Source organism: Trichosurus vulpecula, chromosome 7 (genome assembly GCF_011100635.1).
Source record: "Trichosurus vulpecula isolate mTriVul1 chromosome 7, mTriVul1.pri, whole genome shotgun sequence".
Taxonomy (NCBI): domain Eukaryota; kingdom Metazoa; phylum Chordata; class Mammalia; order Diprotodontia; family Phalangeridae; genus Trichosurus; species Trichosurus vulpecula.
In genome coordinates, this window is record NC_050579.1 from 170,297,301 (window position 1) to 170,311,501 (window position 14,201).

The window sequence follows — 14,201 nt, forward strand, 5'->3', positions numbered from 1 at the left end:
CATCCTTTAAAAGAACCCAATTCACATATATCAAAATCATATTAAATTGCTATGTCATTTCTATCACATAATGGTCTTCTCAAACTTCACAATCTAAGAGAATTTTAGAAATATAATTTTAGAAATACAGAAACAATAAGCTTCAGATGACATCAATTGCATTTCCAGATTATCACATGTAGAAATTATTCAACTTATTACTTTCCATGTTCAAAAACCACTTCAAAAGTTAACAATTACATTAAATTAGAGAGAGATAATAATAATAATGTTGTGTCTTACATATACCAGAAGTTATGTTAAGCTTTTTAGAATCATTATATCATTTTGATCCCATAACAACCACCATTATTATTTTCCCTTTACAAGTCAGGAAATGGGTCAAACAGAAATAGAATACAGTTTTGTAACTGGGACAGAGAAGTATGAAGTTTACCTAGAGCAGAGAGCAGAGGCTGGTTTCTCAGTGAAGACAATTTTTGGAGACAGAGCTTAGGAAATGCTAACCACGGTTCCAATCCATCTACCTCACCTTTCCCCCACAACTGCAGAAATTACTGAGCCTAGGGCGGTTTGCAGCTGCTGGGGACAGAGTGGGTGGAATGTATAGGACCTGGGTGACATTTTCAAGCTTTGCCAAAACGGATGGGTTACAAAGTGCCCAGGGGCACAAAGCTACTGCCAGCCTGCGAATTTCTGAGCCTCCTCTCCTTTTGCCAGGTGGGGAAGAGTGACTTAAGTTTTCTCTACAATTCTCCAACATTCTCGGTCTCATAATCTGATTTGGGGATGAGAGATTAACAAGAACCCTTACAGCTGTTTAAAATTCCCACATGAAGACACCCTCTTAACTCTGGGGAGGGAGTGGGGAATGAGTGATCAGGATTGGGAGGAGGTGTTTTAGCATGAGTGAGAGTTCCTGGAGTGATCTATAGTCTCAGGAGTTCTCTCTCCCAAAATTCCCACTTATCAGTTTCCAAACTTTTTAATGATTAAATCCCAGAATCTGCTAAAATGTTTCAGCTCTATGTCCACTGTAATTCCAGGTTGACCAGACCAGAAATTACAAGGAAAAGAGTCTTTGTTTCCCTAGCTGCAGCCTTTGAAATCTCTGGCTGCCTGTATTTCAAATTTTACAAAGTAATAGACTCGTTTCACAGCACACACACACTCGCACACATACTAACAGACAAACTGACAATTAACAGGACAAAACAAACTGAGCTCATAGTTTAACGACAAAGAGAGGGAATCAGAGGCTTTCATGAATTGGCTATTAGCACCCCTATGGTCTTTGGGGAAGCCTTGGTATTCCTGATTTTTCTGACTCTCCATATCCTATATCCAGAGTGTAGTTGTCCTTCTCAAAAATAGAGCCCTTGGGAAGGGGAGACAAAGGGGGAGATGGAGGAGGCAACGGCAGCACAACAAAGTTATCCATCCTCCTTAGGGCTAGGGCAGGTAAGGGAAAGGTGAGGAGTAAGGACAGAGTGCATTTATCCTCCAAATCAAATCCTTTAAGGGAACAGAGGCAGGAAGGAGACGAGGAATAGGGCAGAAAGAGTAGAGGACACCTAGGCTGGAGCTGTTGGAAAAGAGGGGACAGTGAGGTGGAGGGAATTAGCCAATACTGGGGAGATGAGGAAAACAGCTTTGCAAGCCTTAAGGGAAGAGGTTTCTGCCTTTTGTTCTCGCTCAGTCATCTCAGCAAACCCAAGGTGAAAAACATTCCCAACTCATTTTCAAAGATCGATTTACAAAGGGAACCAAATTAATCCAAAGCGATTTATTGGTCCCTGCCCTCAAAGCTAGCTTAAAGGGAATTTTCGGACTTCAAACTAGTGGGAGTCCTTTTTTGGAAGCTGGGAATAGGGAGAACGTACCCTGACCTTGTCAAGGCCAAAATTCCAGGAAAAATGAATCCTAAGGCGCCTGAAGCATTGGCAAGGTTGGGCTGCAGTTCTTTCTCCCGGTTCCATCAATTCCATCCAAAGTCCACGGCACCATAACTGTCGACCTAGAGAAGTTTGGTTAAAGGAGACAACAGGCTAGGTGATACAAAAATTCGTATAGCTTTATTCCCTTGAAGCTAGTGGAACATGATCATGGAATCTGATTGACTGGAGGAAGACAGACAAGTGTTTAAGTAAGGAACCTCAGCTGCAGTTTATGATCTCCATATCAAAGAAAGGAAGTTCTTAGGTAAACAAGGCAATTGACAAGGTAGGGTCACTTAGAGATGGAAATGTCTCTAGCCCACAGCTCTGGCTGCAGACTTTCTGTCACCACAGACAATAAAGATACTCCTAGTCTTTGAAGTTGCTGAAGCAGGAAAAGGGGATTTTTAGAACAGAGCAAAAGCAGTTTGGAGGCTTTAGATATTATTGGGGTTCAAATAATCTGAAAGGATTGACAGTATGTATATATACAAGTTTCCCCCTCCCTCCTTCCCTCTCTCCTCTTCCTCTTCAAGTATGTTCCAAGTATGGGGATCAACAACAGCCTGGGTAAAGGTACAGAGGCTGGAGATGGAATGCCAAGTTCCCAGAATAATCTACTCCAGTTTGGCGGGACTATAGAAAGCAAGAAGGGGAGAGGTGAAAAAGGGACCCTGGAGAAGTAGGCCAGAGGCAGACTGTAAAATAAACTGCTCCATCCACCAGGAAGATTAATGCGATTCAGTAAAGGTTCCGTTCTCCTGTGCTGAAGGAACGCTTCCCTCCTCGGCTTCCATAGGGTCCCCAAGAGCCCAGAGAGATTCACCTTCCCAAGGAAACAAAATCCCACGGGATTGGAGGGTGCAGGGGCGGGGCAAGCAGTATCTCCTCCCCTTCCTCGCCCCGCCCCCGCTCCTGTCCAATCCAGCCCCGGCGTGGCGACGTCGACGTCGTCCCGGTCTCGTGTTTCGAGGAGGCAGCGGCGGCTTGAAGGGCTCAGCTGTAGCGGGCTCAGCCGGCTCTGGTAAGTTCGTTAGGCGGTCGTAGAGTGTCCATGTTTCGGACGCCCGACACTTTCCCGGTCTCTAGTTGGCCTCATCTGGGGGTGGTGCAGCAGCCCAGGCGAAAGAAATAGGGCACGGCGGGCCCTGAGGCCTGACCCCGAGCTGGGGAGAGAGGGCCCCAGGCCCGGCCGGTACCTACCAGGCTCCGACTGCTCCGGGGTCGCGGTCCAAAGACGTTGGCGCGGCCACCGGACTAGGCAGGACCGCGCCGCCCATGGGGATGGGAGACGAGGCCTCCGCCGCCAGCCCTGCTCCCGGCTTGCCTAGGAAGAGGCCGCGGGCCATTCATTGAACCCAAACCTCCGAGGGGGGCGCTCTGCTCGGGGTCCGGGGCGGGCGGGCTTGGAGCTGCCAGAGTTCCTTTGATGGCTTCCTACAAAATATATAGAGCAAAGATTCCTTATCCTGGGCTCCTGAGAGGCGTCCATGGAAAGATTTAAGGGACTCTTTGAACTTGTATTAAAAAAAATATGTGTTTTCATTAGTCTCTAATTGAAATGTAGCTTTTCCTTCTACGAACGTAAACTACAAACTACGGTCGTATTAAGACTACATCAGAATGTCAGAGAGATGCGTGACATAAAAATGTTAAGAACCCCCTTGTCATAGTGAAAGACTCATGTTACAAGTGTCTTTTAGTTTTGCTTTTTATGACCTCTTTTAAGAAGCACGTGTAAGCAATCAGTCTGCACAGGCTCACTTTTTTTTACTTGTTGGTGTGGAACCTGAGAATCTGTTGTCTTTTGGGGAAAATATAGATAAGGAAGTTAAAGGTAAAAACTAAGTAAAAAATTCAGGGAGAGAAATTATAGGTAAAAACTAACAGAATGCATGTGTTCAGTATTTGGAACTTTACTAAAAATTCGATGGGAATTTCCTAAGTGTTTAACCTAAAGGGCAAACTGGGGGGAAAAGAAAAGCTATGTGGGAATCAAGCTTTTTCTGAATAAATAAATTGGGTGACTGGTTGAAATTTTTATGTTTGTTCACATTGCTTAACTGGAAGATTGTAGGGGAGAAATAATTCTACATGGTCTATTTAAATTTCAGCAGCACACTTATTCTCAGATGCTTGGATCCTCTTGCAAATAAAATGCCGGAGTGTCTAATTCTTATCAGCCTCCTAATTTTGGTGTTCTTCATGGTGCTGTCATCAGCGCTCTTCTCTTTCTCTGTTGTATTATTCCATCTTTTTCAACTATTACCTCTATAGAAAGGACTCTGAAAATCTCTATCCACCCATATCTGTCCGCTGAGCTTCAGAACTGTATGTTCTGTTAACCTGCAAGACATTATCGCCTGAATGCCCTGTGGGTTCTCCAAACACAATATATTTGAAACAGAATTATTAACTTTTCCACAAAACCTCTGACTAAACTTTTGTTTGCACCACTGGTACTTGACAATTCAGTTTTGGAAACTCCTTAATTTCCCGTTTTTCTCCTTTCTCCCCATTCATTTTAGTTCTACCACTGACCTATCTTGGAATCTATAGCCTATTCCCACTGGTAGCATTCTCATATAATATATTATTAACGATTGTCTTTTGCTATTTCATTCTAACAAGTCTTTCTACCCAGTCCCCTCCCCGCCCCCCCAAAAAAATCCTCTTTCACATCACTACCAGATTAATCTTTCTTATGCATAGAACTCATCATGGGACTCTCTTTAGTGACTCCCTTTCTACTCACCTTTTTCATGGGATCATAATTTGAAGCTAGAAGGGATTTTAGATGCTATCCAGACCAATCCCTTCAATTTTACTGAGACCTAGACTGGTAAAGTCACTTACCCAGGTAGTAAATGCTCAGGTCATCTGTCTCTAAATCCAGCAATCTTCCCTGTGTACCACATTGCTTCTTTAAATCCTAATGCTTAAGCTTGGGATTCTGGTACTTTACTGAATGTCCTGCCTTTTTAGTCTTACCTTAGAATACTCTCTTCCAAGGACTATCCCTCATGACTAAATGCTCTTGCCTCTTAGAATCTTAAACTCTTCTGAGGAATTAATCTTGATCTTCCTAGTTGTTAGTGAATTTTCTCACAAATTACATTGTATTAACTGTAAATACTGGGGGGCAACTAGGTGGCGCAGTGAGTAGAGCACCAGCTCTAGAGTCAGGAGGACCTGAGTTCAAATTCAGCCTCAGACACTTGACACACAGTAGCTGTGTGGCCTTGGGCAAGTCACTTAACCCCAGTTGCCCTGCCTTCCCTCCTCTGGGAAAAAAAAAAACCGGTAAATACTGAATCCTTCTAGAAGAATATGAACTCCTTGCAAGATGGGAATGTTTTTTAGCATGGTGTCTTGGACTTATGCTTGTTGAACACTGTATACAGACAGTTCTCACTTTTGGTAAGTGGACCTTTCTGAAGACCTCTTTGTAAAGAGATTTTTATTTAATGCCAATTTGCCCAGAAACAGGAAATAGAGGAAGGCAAGAAGGGCGTTGCCCCCTAGCACGCACTGCAAAAGACAAACATGAGTGGAGTAGGGCAGAGATCTCTCATCCTTGGAGGTGGTAGTGGTCTCTGAGCCTTTGTTCTTCTGCTTTGTCTTGAAGGATTTTTTTGGTTTTATAATCCATTTAAAATAACACTCATAAGCCTATTATATGTTAACATAACATTTTTGTGGAAAAATAGCTATATTTTCCAAAACAAAAATGAGAATAGTAGCATTATTTTGCATATTTTGGCCAATCTGTGTAGTATCTGGCTTAATAGAATATAGTTAGATTTTCATATCTAACATCTCTATATTTGATCTGTTGTGATGTTTTACTTAAAGTATATAAAAAAAATTTAGCCTCACACATATATACTTGGAAAAGAGGGGAGTATATTAACAAGCAGATAACATCTTAGTATTATTATAAAAATAGTTTTGGCCTCACAGACTGATTGAAAAGGTCTTGGGAAACCCCAAGAGTTCTGAGACTTTCCTTTGAGAACCATTGTCTATCTCTTTCACCCGGGATTTCTCAGTCTCTACTGGATCTCTTCTCTGCCTTCAAATATGTACATTTCCATGTGATAATGTAATGAGGATCATGCCCCATGAGGTGGATACCAGCATCCTTGCTACATTAAAAAATAATAATAATAAGCTTTAAGTGTTTTTTTTTGGGGGGGAGTCTTGGCATGCCATGCCAAGCAGCAGGATCAGAGAGGGAGAGGAAGAGAAGGAAATGAGACGCACACACATAGAGAAAGAGAGCAGAGAGAGTTAATTTCAGTGTGTTTTTGGATTGCTGATTTCAGATTCTTGTCTGTATGTGCTATACTCTAACCAAACTAGACAACCTTGTTCTTTCACTATGCTGTTCTGCCTGTGTACCTTTTCTTGTGCCTTTCTTGAGCCCAGCTCTTCTATACCTTATCTTTACCTCTAACATTCCCTGAGTCAATAATAATTCCTCTTTTCTTGGCCCTTTCATAACATTTATTTAGTACCTTATAGGTATGTTTTTATGTCCTTTCACATAACAATCTTGAACTTGGCATCATCCACAAACGTACCACCTTCATGTTCAAGAATTCCCAAATTCCCTCATCTGACCATAATTTGTTAGCTTCTCAGCTCTCTGCCTTCCTTTACAGGACCCTGCTTTTTGTTCACGCCGTGGCCTTCTATCTCTGTACACCTCAGTTCTTTCCCAGGCCATTACCCCTTCACTAGCCAGTGTCTTCTTTTCCCCGTCTTGACCTCTTAGTGAACCAATTCAACACTACACTCTCCTCTTGAGTCTCCAGCCTCATAATCATATTGCCAATTGTTCTCTGCCAAACTTTATCCTCAGATTGCTCACATCATCCACTGCCTTCTCTCCTACACACATGCTGCTGGATGAAGGTGGAAAAAATCACACTATTGTTCTGACTGGCTCCATTACAAATTTATGTTATGAAACCTCAAGGTGGGCCCTCTCTGCTTCTCTCTCTTAACTCTCTACTTTACTCTTCTAATCCTTTTCATTCTTCCTTAAACCTTGCATGGCTCCTCCTTCCCCCACTCTCTCAGGTGAGAACCTTGACCATCCTCCCTGAGCTTCCTCTTCTTTATTCCTAATCTTGTATCACTCGTGCTTTCTGCCACTCTCTTCTTCACCCTTGTGTCATATGAAGAGGTAGTCTTACTCTTACTGAGGCTAACCCCTCTGCCTTCCTGAGAGATCTCATTCCATCTGAATGCCTCTAACAGATTTGTGCTTCTATCATCCCCATTCTGTCACTTATTTTCAATCTCTTCCTGTCCCTTGGCTGCTAACCTACTGCCTACAAATATACGGATATCTCCCTATTCTGAAAAAATTCTTCACTTGATTCTTCCATCACCAATAACTACCATCCCGTATCTCTTCTACCCTTTGTAGCTAAACTCCTTGAAAAGGTTATCTACAATTGGTGCCTTGATTTGTCTCCTCTTCCTCTCCTTTTAACCCCTTACAATCCATTTTCCAGCCTTATCATTTTACTGAAGCTGTTCTCTCCAGCATTACCAGTGATCCCTCCTCCCTTTTTTGGAAGGCAAGCAGTGACTTGCCCAGGGTCACACACAACTAGTAAGTGTCTGAGATTGGATTTGAACTTAGGTCCTCCTGACTCCACAGCCAGTGCTCTATCCACTGCTTCATCTAGCTGCCCTTTCAGTGATTTCTTAATTTCCAGATCCAGTGGCCCTTTCTCAATCTAGATTTCTCTGTAGACTTTGAATTCAGATCCTCCTAATTCTAGGGGCAGTGCTCTATCAGCTGTATCAGCTGCCCATCCAGTGATTTCTTAATTGCTAAATCCAATGGCCCTTCCTCAGGCCCTTTCTCATTCTTCTAGATCTTTCTGTAGACTTTGACACTATTGGTCACTCATTTCTTCATGATACTTTCTTGGTTTTGGGACACCGCTCTCTCCCCTATCTGACCACTCCTCTGTCTCCTTTTCTGGATCCTCATCCACATCACACCCTCTAACAGTAGGTATCCCACAGGATTCTATTCTGTGTCATCTTCTATACTTCAGTGATTCAGCGGCTCCCATGAATTTAATTATCATCTTTATGCTGATGATTCTCAAATCTACCTATCTTGCCTGACCTCCAGCTTACATCTCCAGCTGCCTTTCAAACATCTTAAACTCAGTATGTCCAAAACAGAATTTATTATCTTTCTCCCTAAACCCTTCCCCCTCCTACCTTCTCTGTTATTATAGAGGGCATCACCATCCTTCTAGTCCCACAGGCTCTCACAACCTAGTTATTATTTCACTATCTCTCACCTCTTTCAGGAGGTACTGCTTCCTCTCTCCTGCCTTGATCCTATCATCACAATGGTGCTGGCCCTCATCACCACATGCCTGGACTATTGCAGTAACCTTCGAGTGAGGCTATCTCTTTCTCTACTCCAATCCATCCTCCTTTCCACCACCAAAGTGATTTTCCTAAAGTACAGGTCTGGCTATTTCGCCCCTGCTACTCATTAAATTCCAGTGGCTCCCTGTTGCCTCTGGGATCAAATACAAAATGCTCTCTGTTTGGCTTAGGAGGGTAGCTCCCTCCTACCTTCTACCTTTCCAGTCTTATATCTTACTCCCCCACCATGTACTCTTGAATCCAGTGATACTGGCTTCCTGGCAGTTCCATAAACAAGTGTTAATGGGAAGATGACAAGGAAAGATTGAAGAAAATTGTTGAAGTGTTAACAAGGGAAGCACTTAGTAGTAGTAGTTTCAGCTATCTAGAATGTTGCTTAAAAACTCAGAAACCTGAAATTTATGCTTTTGAATAGCAAAAATAGAGATTACTAAATCCATGATCTTAATAGAAGCAACCCAGTAGCCCTTGTTCAGAAAACTACTTTCAAGACAGTTGTAACAAGCTCAGTTATCTGGTCTCTTAGCCCTCAGATTAAAAGTAGCACATTAAAAGGGTAGGCGAAGTGCAGTAAGATGGAGACACACTGACAGCAGTAAGAAAAGACGTTCTTGATAGTGAGGGAGAAGACAGTAAATTGTAAAAAAGCACACAGCACAAAAGAACAAAATAGTCAAAACTTTTAATGATAGAGATAAAACAATTCCATACAACTAAAAAGCATGAGACCCTTTCTATATTAGAGGACAATGCGAGAGCCAGCATGACATGTTGGAAAATCAAGTGTTGGTTGTAAGTCAGTATGAGGGATGAGTTTCTTTTTGAGTTTGACACCACTCTTAGAGCAGAATACTATCCCATCATATTTATATACCATAACTTGTCCCTCCATTCCCATTTATGAGCACCCTTCTGAATTTCCATTCTTTGCCTCAAAAAGAGCTATAAATTTTTTTGTTCAGTGCCTTAGAGTTTGTTTGCTTAGGAAAAATCCCTCCTTTAATTTACCCTTCCTCTTAATTCCCCTTTCTCTTTCCCTCCTATTTCTCCATTCAATAAAATGTATTTCTCTACCCAACTCTTTATGCATTTTCTATTCTTCTCTCCTGTAATGAGTTCAGGTGAGAGTGAGGTTTAAATGTCAGCCACCGCCCCCCCCCCCCCCCATATCTCCTCCTCTTTGTATAGATGTCTGCTTGTACACTCTGATTATGTGAGATAGATTATGTGAGATAACCTTCCTTTCCTCCCTCCTATTGTATTCTTCTTTCCCCCTAAAGATCATAAAGATATAACTGAACCACTCCCAAACCTTTTTGGGGGGGGGGGGCAGGGCAATTGGGGTTAAGTGACTTGCCCAAGGTCACACAGCTAGTACATGTGTCAGGTATCTGAGGTCGGATTTGAACTCAGGTCCTCCTGACTCCAGGGCCAGTGCTCCCCCAAACCTTGTTTAGTTACACTTTATGACCCCTGATAATAGGATTTAGAAGTGACTCATAATCATCTCCCTATATTTGAATATAAGCAGTTTATCCTTTAGTCCTTTAACATTGTTCATTGCTATTTACCTTTTCATGTTTCTCTTTATGTGTTTTAATGTCAAAGTTTCTACACAGCTCTGGTCTTCTGGAATGCATGGAATCCTCTGTTTCATTAAAGGTCCATTTTGCCCCTCTAATATTATACTAAGTTTTGCTGAGTAAATTATTCTCACCTATAAGTCTTTTTCCTCTGCCTTTTGGAATATTGTGTTCTAAGCTCGCTCTTTCATAGTGGAGGCTGCTAAGTTTTCTGTGATCCTGACTGTGTGTGGCTCTTTGGTGCTTGAATTAATTCTTTATGGCTACTTGCAGTATTTTTTTCTTTGACCTTGAAATTCTGGATTTTGGCTCTGATGTTCCTGAGAGTTTTGATTTGGGAGTTTCTTTCAGGAGGTGAATCTTTTTTGTTTCTACACTGTTTTCAGGGTCTAAGACATAAGACTTCTTAAAATGTAATGTCTAAGCTCTTGTTTTGGTCACGGCCTCCAATGATTCTTAAATATTTTCTCCTTGATCTGCTTATTAGGTCAGTTTTATGTTTTGTTTTATGTTTTTGTTTTTACTATACAGTATGTTACATTTTCTTCTTTTGAAAGTCTTTTGACTTTATTTTTAATAATTCTTGTTTCGTGGAGTCATTGGCTTCTATCTGCACCATTCTAGTTTCTAGGGAATTTGTTGCATGGGCTAAAAGTCCATTTACTGTCTTAATAGAAACAACTCAGTGTTATTGCTCAGAAACCTACTTTCAAGACAGAATGAAACCACTCACAGGCCCTCTTATTTAAGTCCCTTTAAGATTCTTGAAGACCTTAGGGTACTGAGGGGACACTTGTTTCTTCTCTCCTTATTAGAATGTCTACTCTAATGTATTTTTCTTTCTGTGGTTTCTCTTAACTACTGTTTGCACTTCTAAGCTTCTGTTCAGCTCTGGTTTTTTCTTCAGAAATGTTTAGAAATCCTCTCTGGGCCATCTCCAGTCATTCTGATCAATATCTGGCCACTGGACCTAGATGGCTCTGGAGAAAAAAGGAAGGCTGGTGACTTTGCACAGCCTTCCCTCACTCAAATCGAAGTCTATTGCAAGTCATGCCATCATCTCCCTGATGTCATGATCTTCTTTGAGAATGAAGGACAAACCACAACCACAAGAAATCCTCTATGTCGTTAAAGTCATTTTTTTTTCCCCTCTGTAGAATTATACTCAATTGTTCTGGGTAAGCCTTTTTCCCCCTTTGTATGATCACATTCCAAAATCTGTGGTCTTTACTTGGTAGCTGTCAAATCTTTTGTGACTCTGACTGTGCTGTGGTTCCTTAGTATTTGAACTCTTTCTGTATTTTTTTCTTTGACCTGAAAACTCTGGATTTTGGGAATTTTAATTTTGAGATTTCTTTCAGGAGGTTACTGGTGGATTTTTTACATTTTTATTTATAATAGGTCTAGGCTATTTTCATTTATGATTTTGAAATATAGTTCTGAGGTTCTCTTCATAGTGGCTGTGGAGTTATTCTTTCTTATTAGGCTTATGTTCCGGATATTCCAAGTTAGATAAAATTTTTTGATTGTTGGTATCTTCTGCATAGTTATAATTCCAGCTTTGTGTCCTGAATTGTAACTTCTTGTCTCTAGCTGTGCCTGTACAAGTCAATGGAATACTGGGCCCTTTGGTCCTGATGATCTTTGTTGCTGCCTATCAGCAGAAAGTGCTGGCGGGTGCCAGGCTCACCTGTATCTTTCTGAAATTGTGCTAAGCTCTTCAGGGTCATCAGGGCAACTCATATCAGCATGCTACAAACTTTTGAGAGTCCCAAGTTCAGGCTGAGGGTCAGAACTTTACTGAAGTCTGACAGCCCTAGGGCTTTTAGGTAGTGTACTATACTCTCTTCCTACTCACTGTCCTCTGCAGTGGAGCTTCCTGGCTGGAGCATTTAGAGTCTGTCTGAGCTGAAATTGAAGCTGGAAGGCCTCCCAGCAATGAGCTTGCTTCCCAGCCTCTTCTGACTGGACCTCTTCTTTAGTTGACTGAAGTCCTAGGTGTCCCCTTTTGCCAACACTGAACTGGGTGAAAGCATTTATTATGGTGTATTTTGTTTATTTCTTCATCTATATTTGGTCTAGTGCTCAGTTTTATTTTATCTGGAATGTACATATATACATTAGGCTGTTCTCCACTCATCTTGACTGGAAATCAGGACGATTAAGAATAAAGACATTTCTGAATTGTAAAAAACAAAACATTTATACTTTTTTAATGAAAAATGAAGACTCTAACAGGAGTAGGAAACCTGTGGCCTCCAGGCCACATGTGGCCCTTTAGGTCTTCAAGTGGGGCCAAATTTTATTGAATCCAAACTTCATAGGACAAGTCCCCTTAAGAAAAGGATTTGTTCTGTAAGTCTTAGACTCAGTCAGAAGGTCACACCCAAGGACCTAGAAGGCCATATGTGGACTCCAGGCTGAAGGTTCCCCACCCCTGCTAGCATCTCTAGGATTTTTGGAACCATGGAATTTTTGTTTATAGTTATAAATTGACGTCTATTTGTGAGGTTGCTAATGGCCAAAAAGATTACTTTCTAGTGTCTGTTCTTTTCTGAATATGCCTCCTTATCTTTTGCTGTGCTGACCCAGCCTTCATCAATGAAGTTTACCACAATATCACAATGAGATATCGAAGGAGATTTTTTATAGAGATTGATTATAAGTAGCTATTATTCTAGAAGCTTGATTTTCTAATAGTGAAAGGATTATACTATATATTTAGGAAATATAAAATGAAGCAATGTAGAAGAAAAATTACTATAGGATATAAAAGAGCAATACATGTCTTTAAATGAATAATAAGAATTATAGACAAAAATAATTTGCATGGCTCATTTTTGGTTTTTAAAAATAAAATAAATCCAAATTTTTTATATACTGGAAGATACCTGACATAAAACACTTTGATCAAAAAGATATAAGAACTGTTCATGGGGAATTTCCAGGAAGTTTTAAAATGTTCTAAGGAGTTTTTAAAATCTCTAAAATTCTACCTTTTTTACAGCTTTCATTTTAGGAAAATAGAATTAAAACAGAACAGCCTGTAAACTCCTTACCTGCAGAGTGGAATATGTCAAGTTAGAGCATACATACAGATAATATTTTGAAGACTTTCATGGTTATAGATGCTTAAGATATGCATTTTTTTCCTCAATTAGGGTAGAATATCTAATGTCTCAATATTGGTTATGAAAAGTACTTAATTTGTAGAGTCAAGTCCTATTGAGGCCTGACTCTAATGCCTGATAGGATATTAGTCTTATTTTATACATCTCAAATTTTTTAACTCTTTTTTATAGATGAGAAGACATGTTGAATGTGGAATAACTTACTTTTTTCTCCCCTTCTCAGCAAGTAACAGATGCGGGTGAAAGATCCATCCAGGACTGTTTCTGAAAAAACCAAAAGAAACAGAAGGCCTAATACTCCTCTGGATGAAGACTCTTCAGATGACATTGCTGGTAAATTATGACATTTGGGACCAAAAGAAGGTTTGAGGGAAGGAGGAAAAGATTACTCATGTTTATTACTTTTTTTTTTAAGTGTTTTTTTGGCAGGGCAATTGGGGTTAAGTGACTTGCCCAAGGTCACACAGCTAGTACATGTGTCAAGTGTCTGAGGTCTGATTTGAACTCAGGTCCTCCTGACTCCAGGGCTGGTGCTCTACTCACTGCACCACCTAGCTACCCCTCGTGTTTATTACTTTTAAAGCTAAAACCTTAAATTGTAATGGATGGTTGCTTAATATTTGTACTTGAAAATTGATCAACTTTGTTTTAACAAATTATTGCACTGTATTCAGGAAATAAGGATAAAAACTTAATTTTGATTAGGCTTGGACAATAGGTAGCATTAATGTGTACCTAGAAAATTATGTGATTATTACCACTATCCCCAGAACACTAGACATTTTATAATACACAAAACATTTTTTTCCATTTCACTAAAATATAAAAACTGTTTCCTATGAGCTGTTTTACCTATGAATAGAAAACTTTCAGAATTTTACATTGTCAAAACTGCCCTGCTTGTCTGTGCTTCTTTCTGAACTGCCTTCTGTTCTTTTCTCTGCATTTTTAGAAGTGCTACACTGGCCCTCTTTTTTGGGAGGGTCTCACTGTAGCAATCAATAAGATCTCTTATCAGCGCCCCTTTCCCCCAAATAACTTGATAAAGAAAGGAAAAACTCCTTGTAACAAATAAATATAGCAAGCAAAACCAGTCTACAGAGTGGCTGTGTTCAAAA

At 40.6% G+C, this 14,201-nt stretch overlaps 1 protein-coding gene across 2 annotated transcripts in view; it reads left to right on the forward strand.

Moving 5' to 3' along the window:
- The first annotated feature begins 2,895 nt into the window (after positions 1–2,895).
- USP45 (ubiquitin specific peptidase 45) overlaps positions 2,896–14,201 on the forward strand; it is an 80,334-nt gene continuing 69,028 nt past the window's right edge. For both annotated transcript variants that reach the window (XM_036766645.1, XM_036766646.1), the window contains exons 1-2: positions 2,896–2,961; positions 13,307–13,416. In XM_036766645.1, coding sequence (XP_036622540.1) covers positions 13,317–13,416 — 100 coding nt within the window. In that variant the 5' untranslated portion in view covers positions 2,896–2,961; positions 13,307–13,316. The remainder of the gene's footprint in view (positions 2,962–13,306; positions 13,417–14,201) is intronic.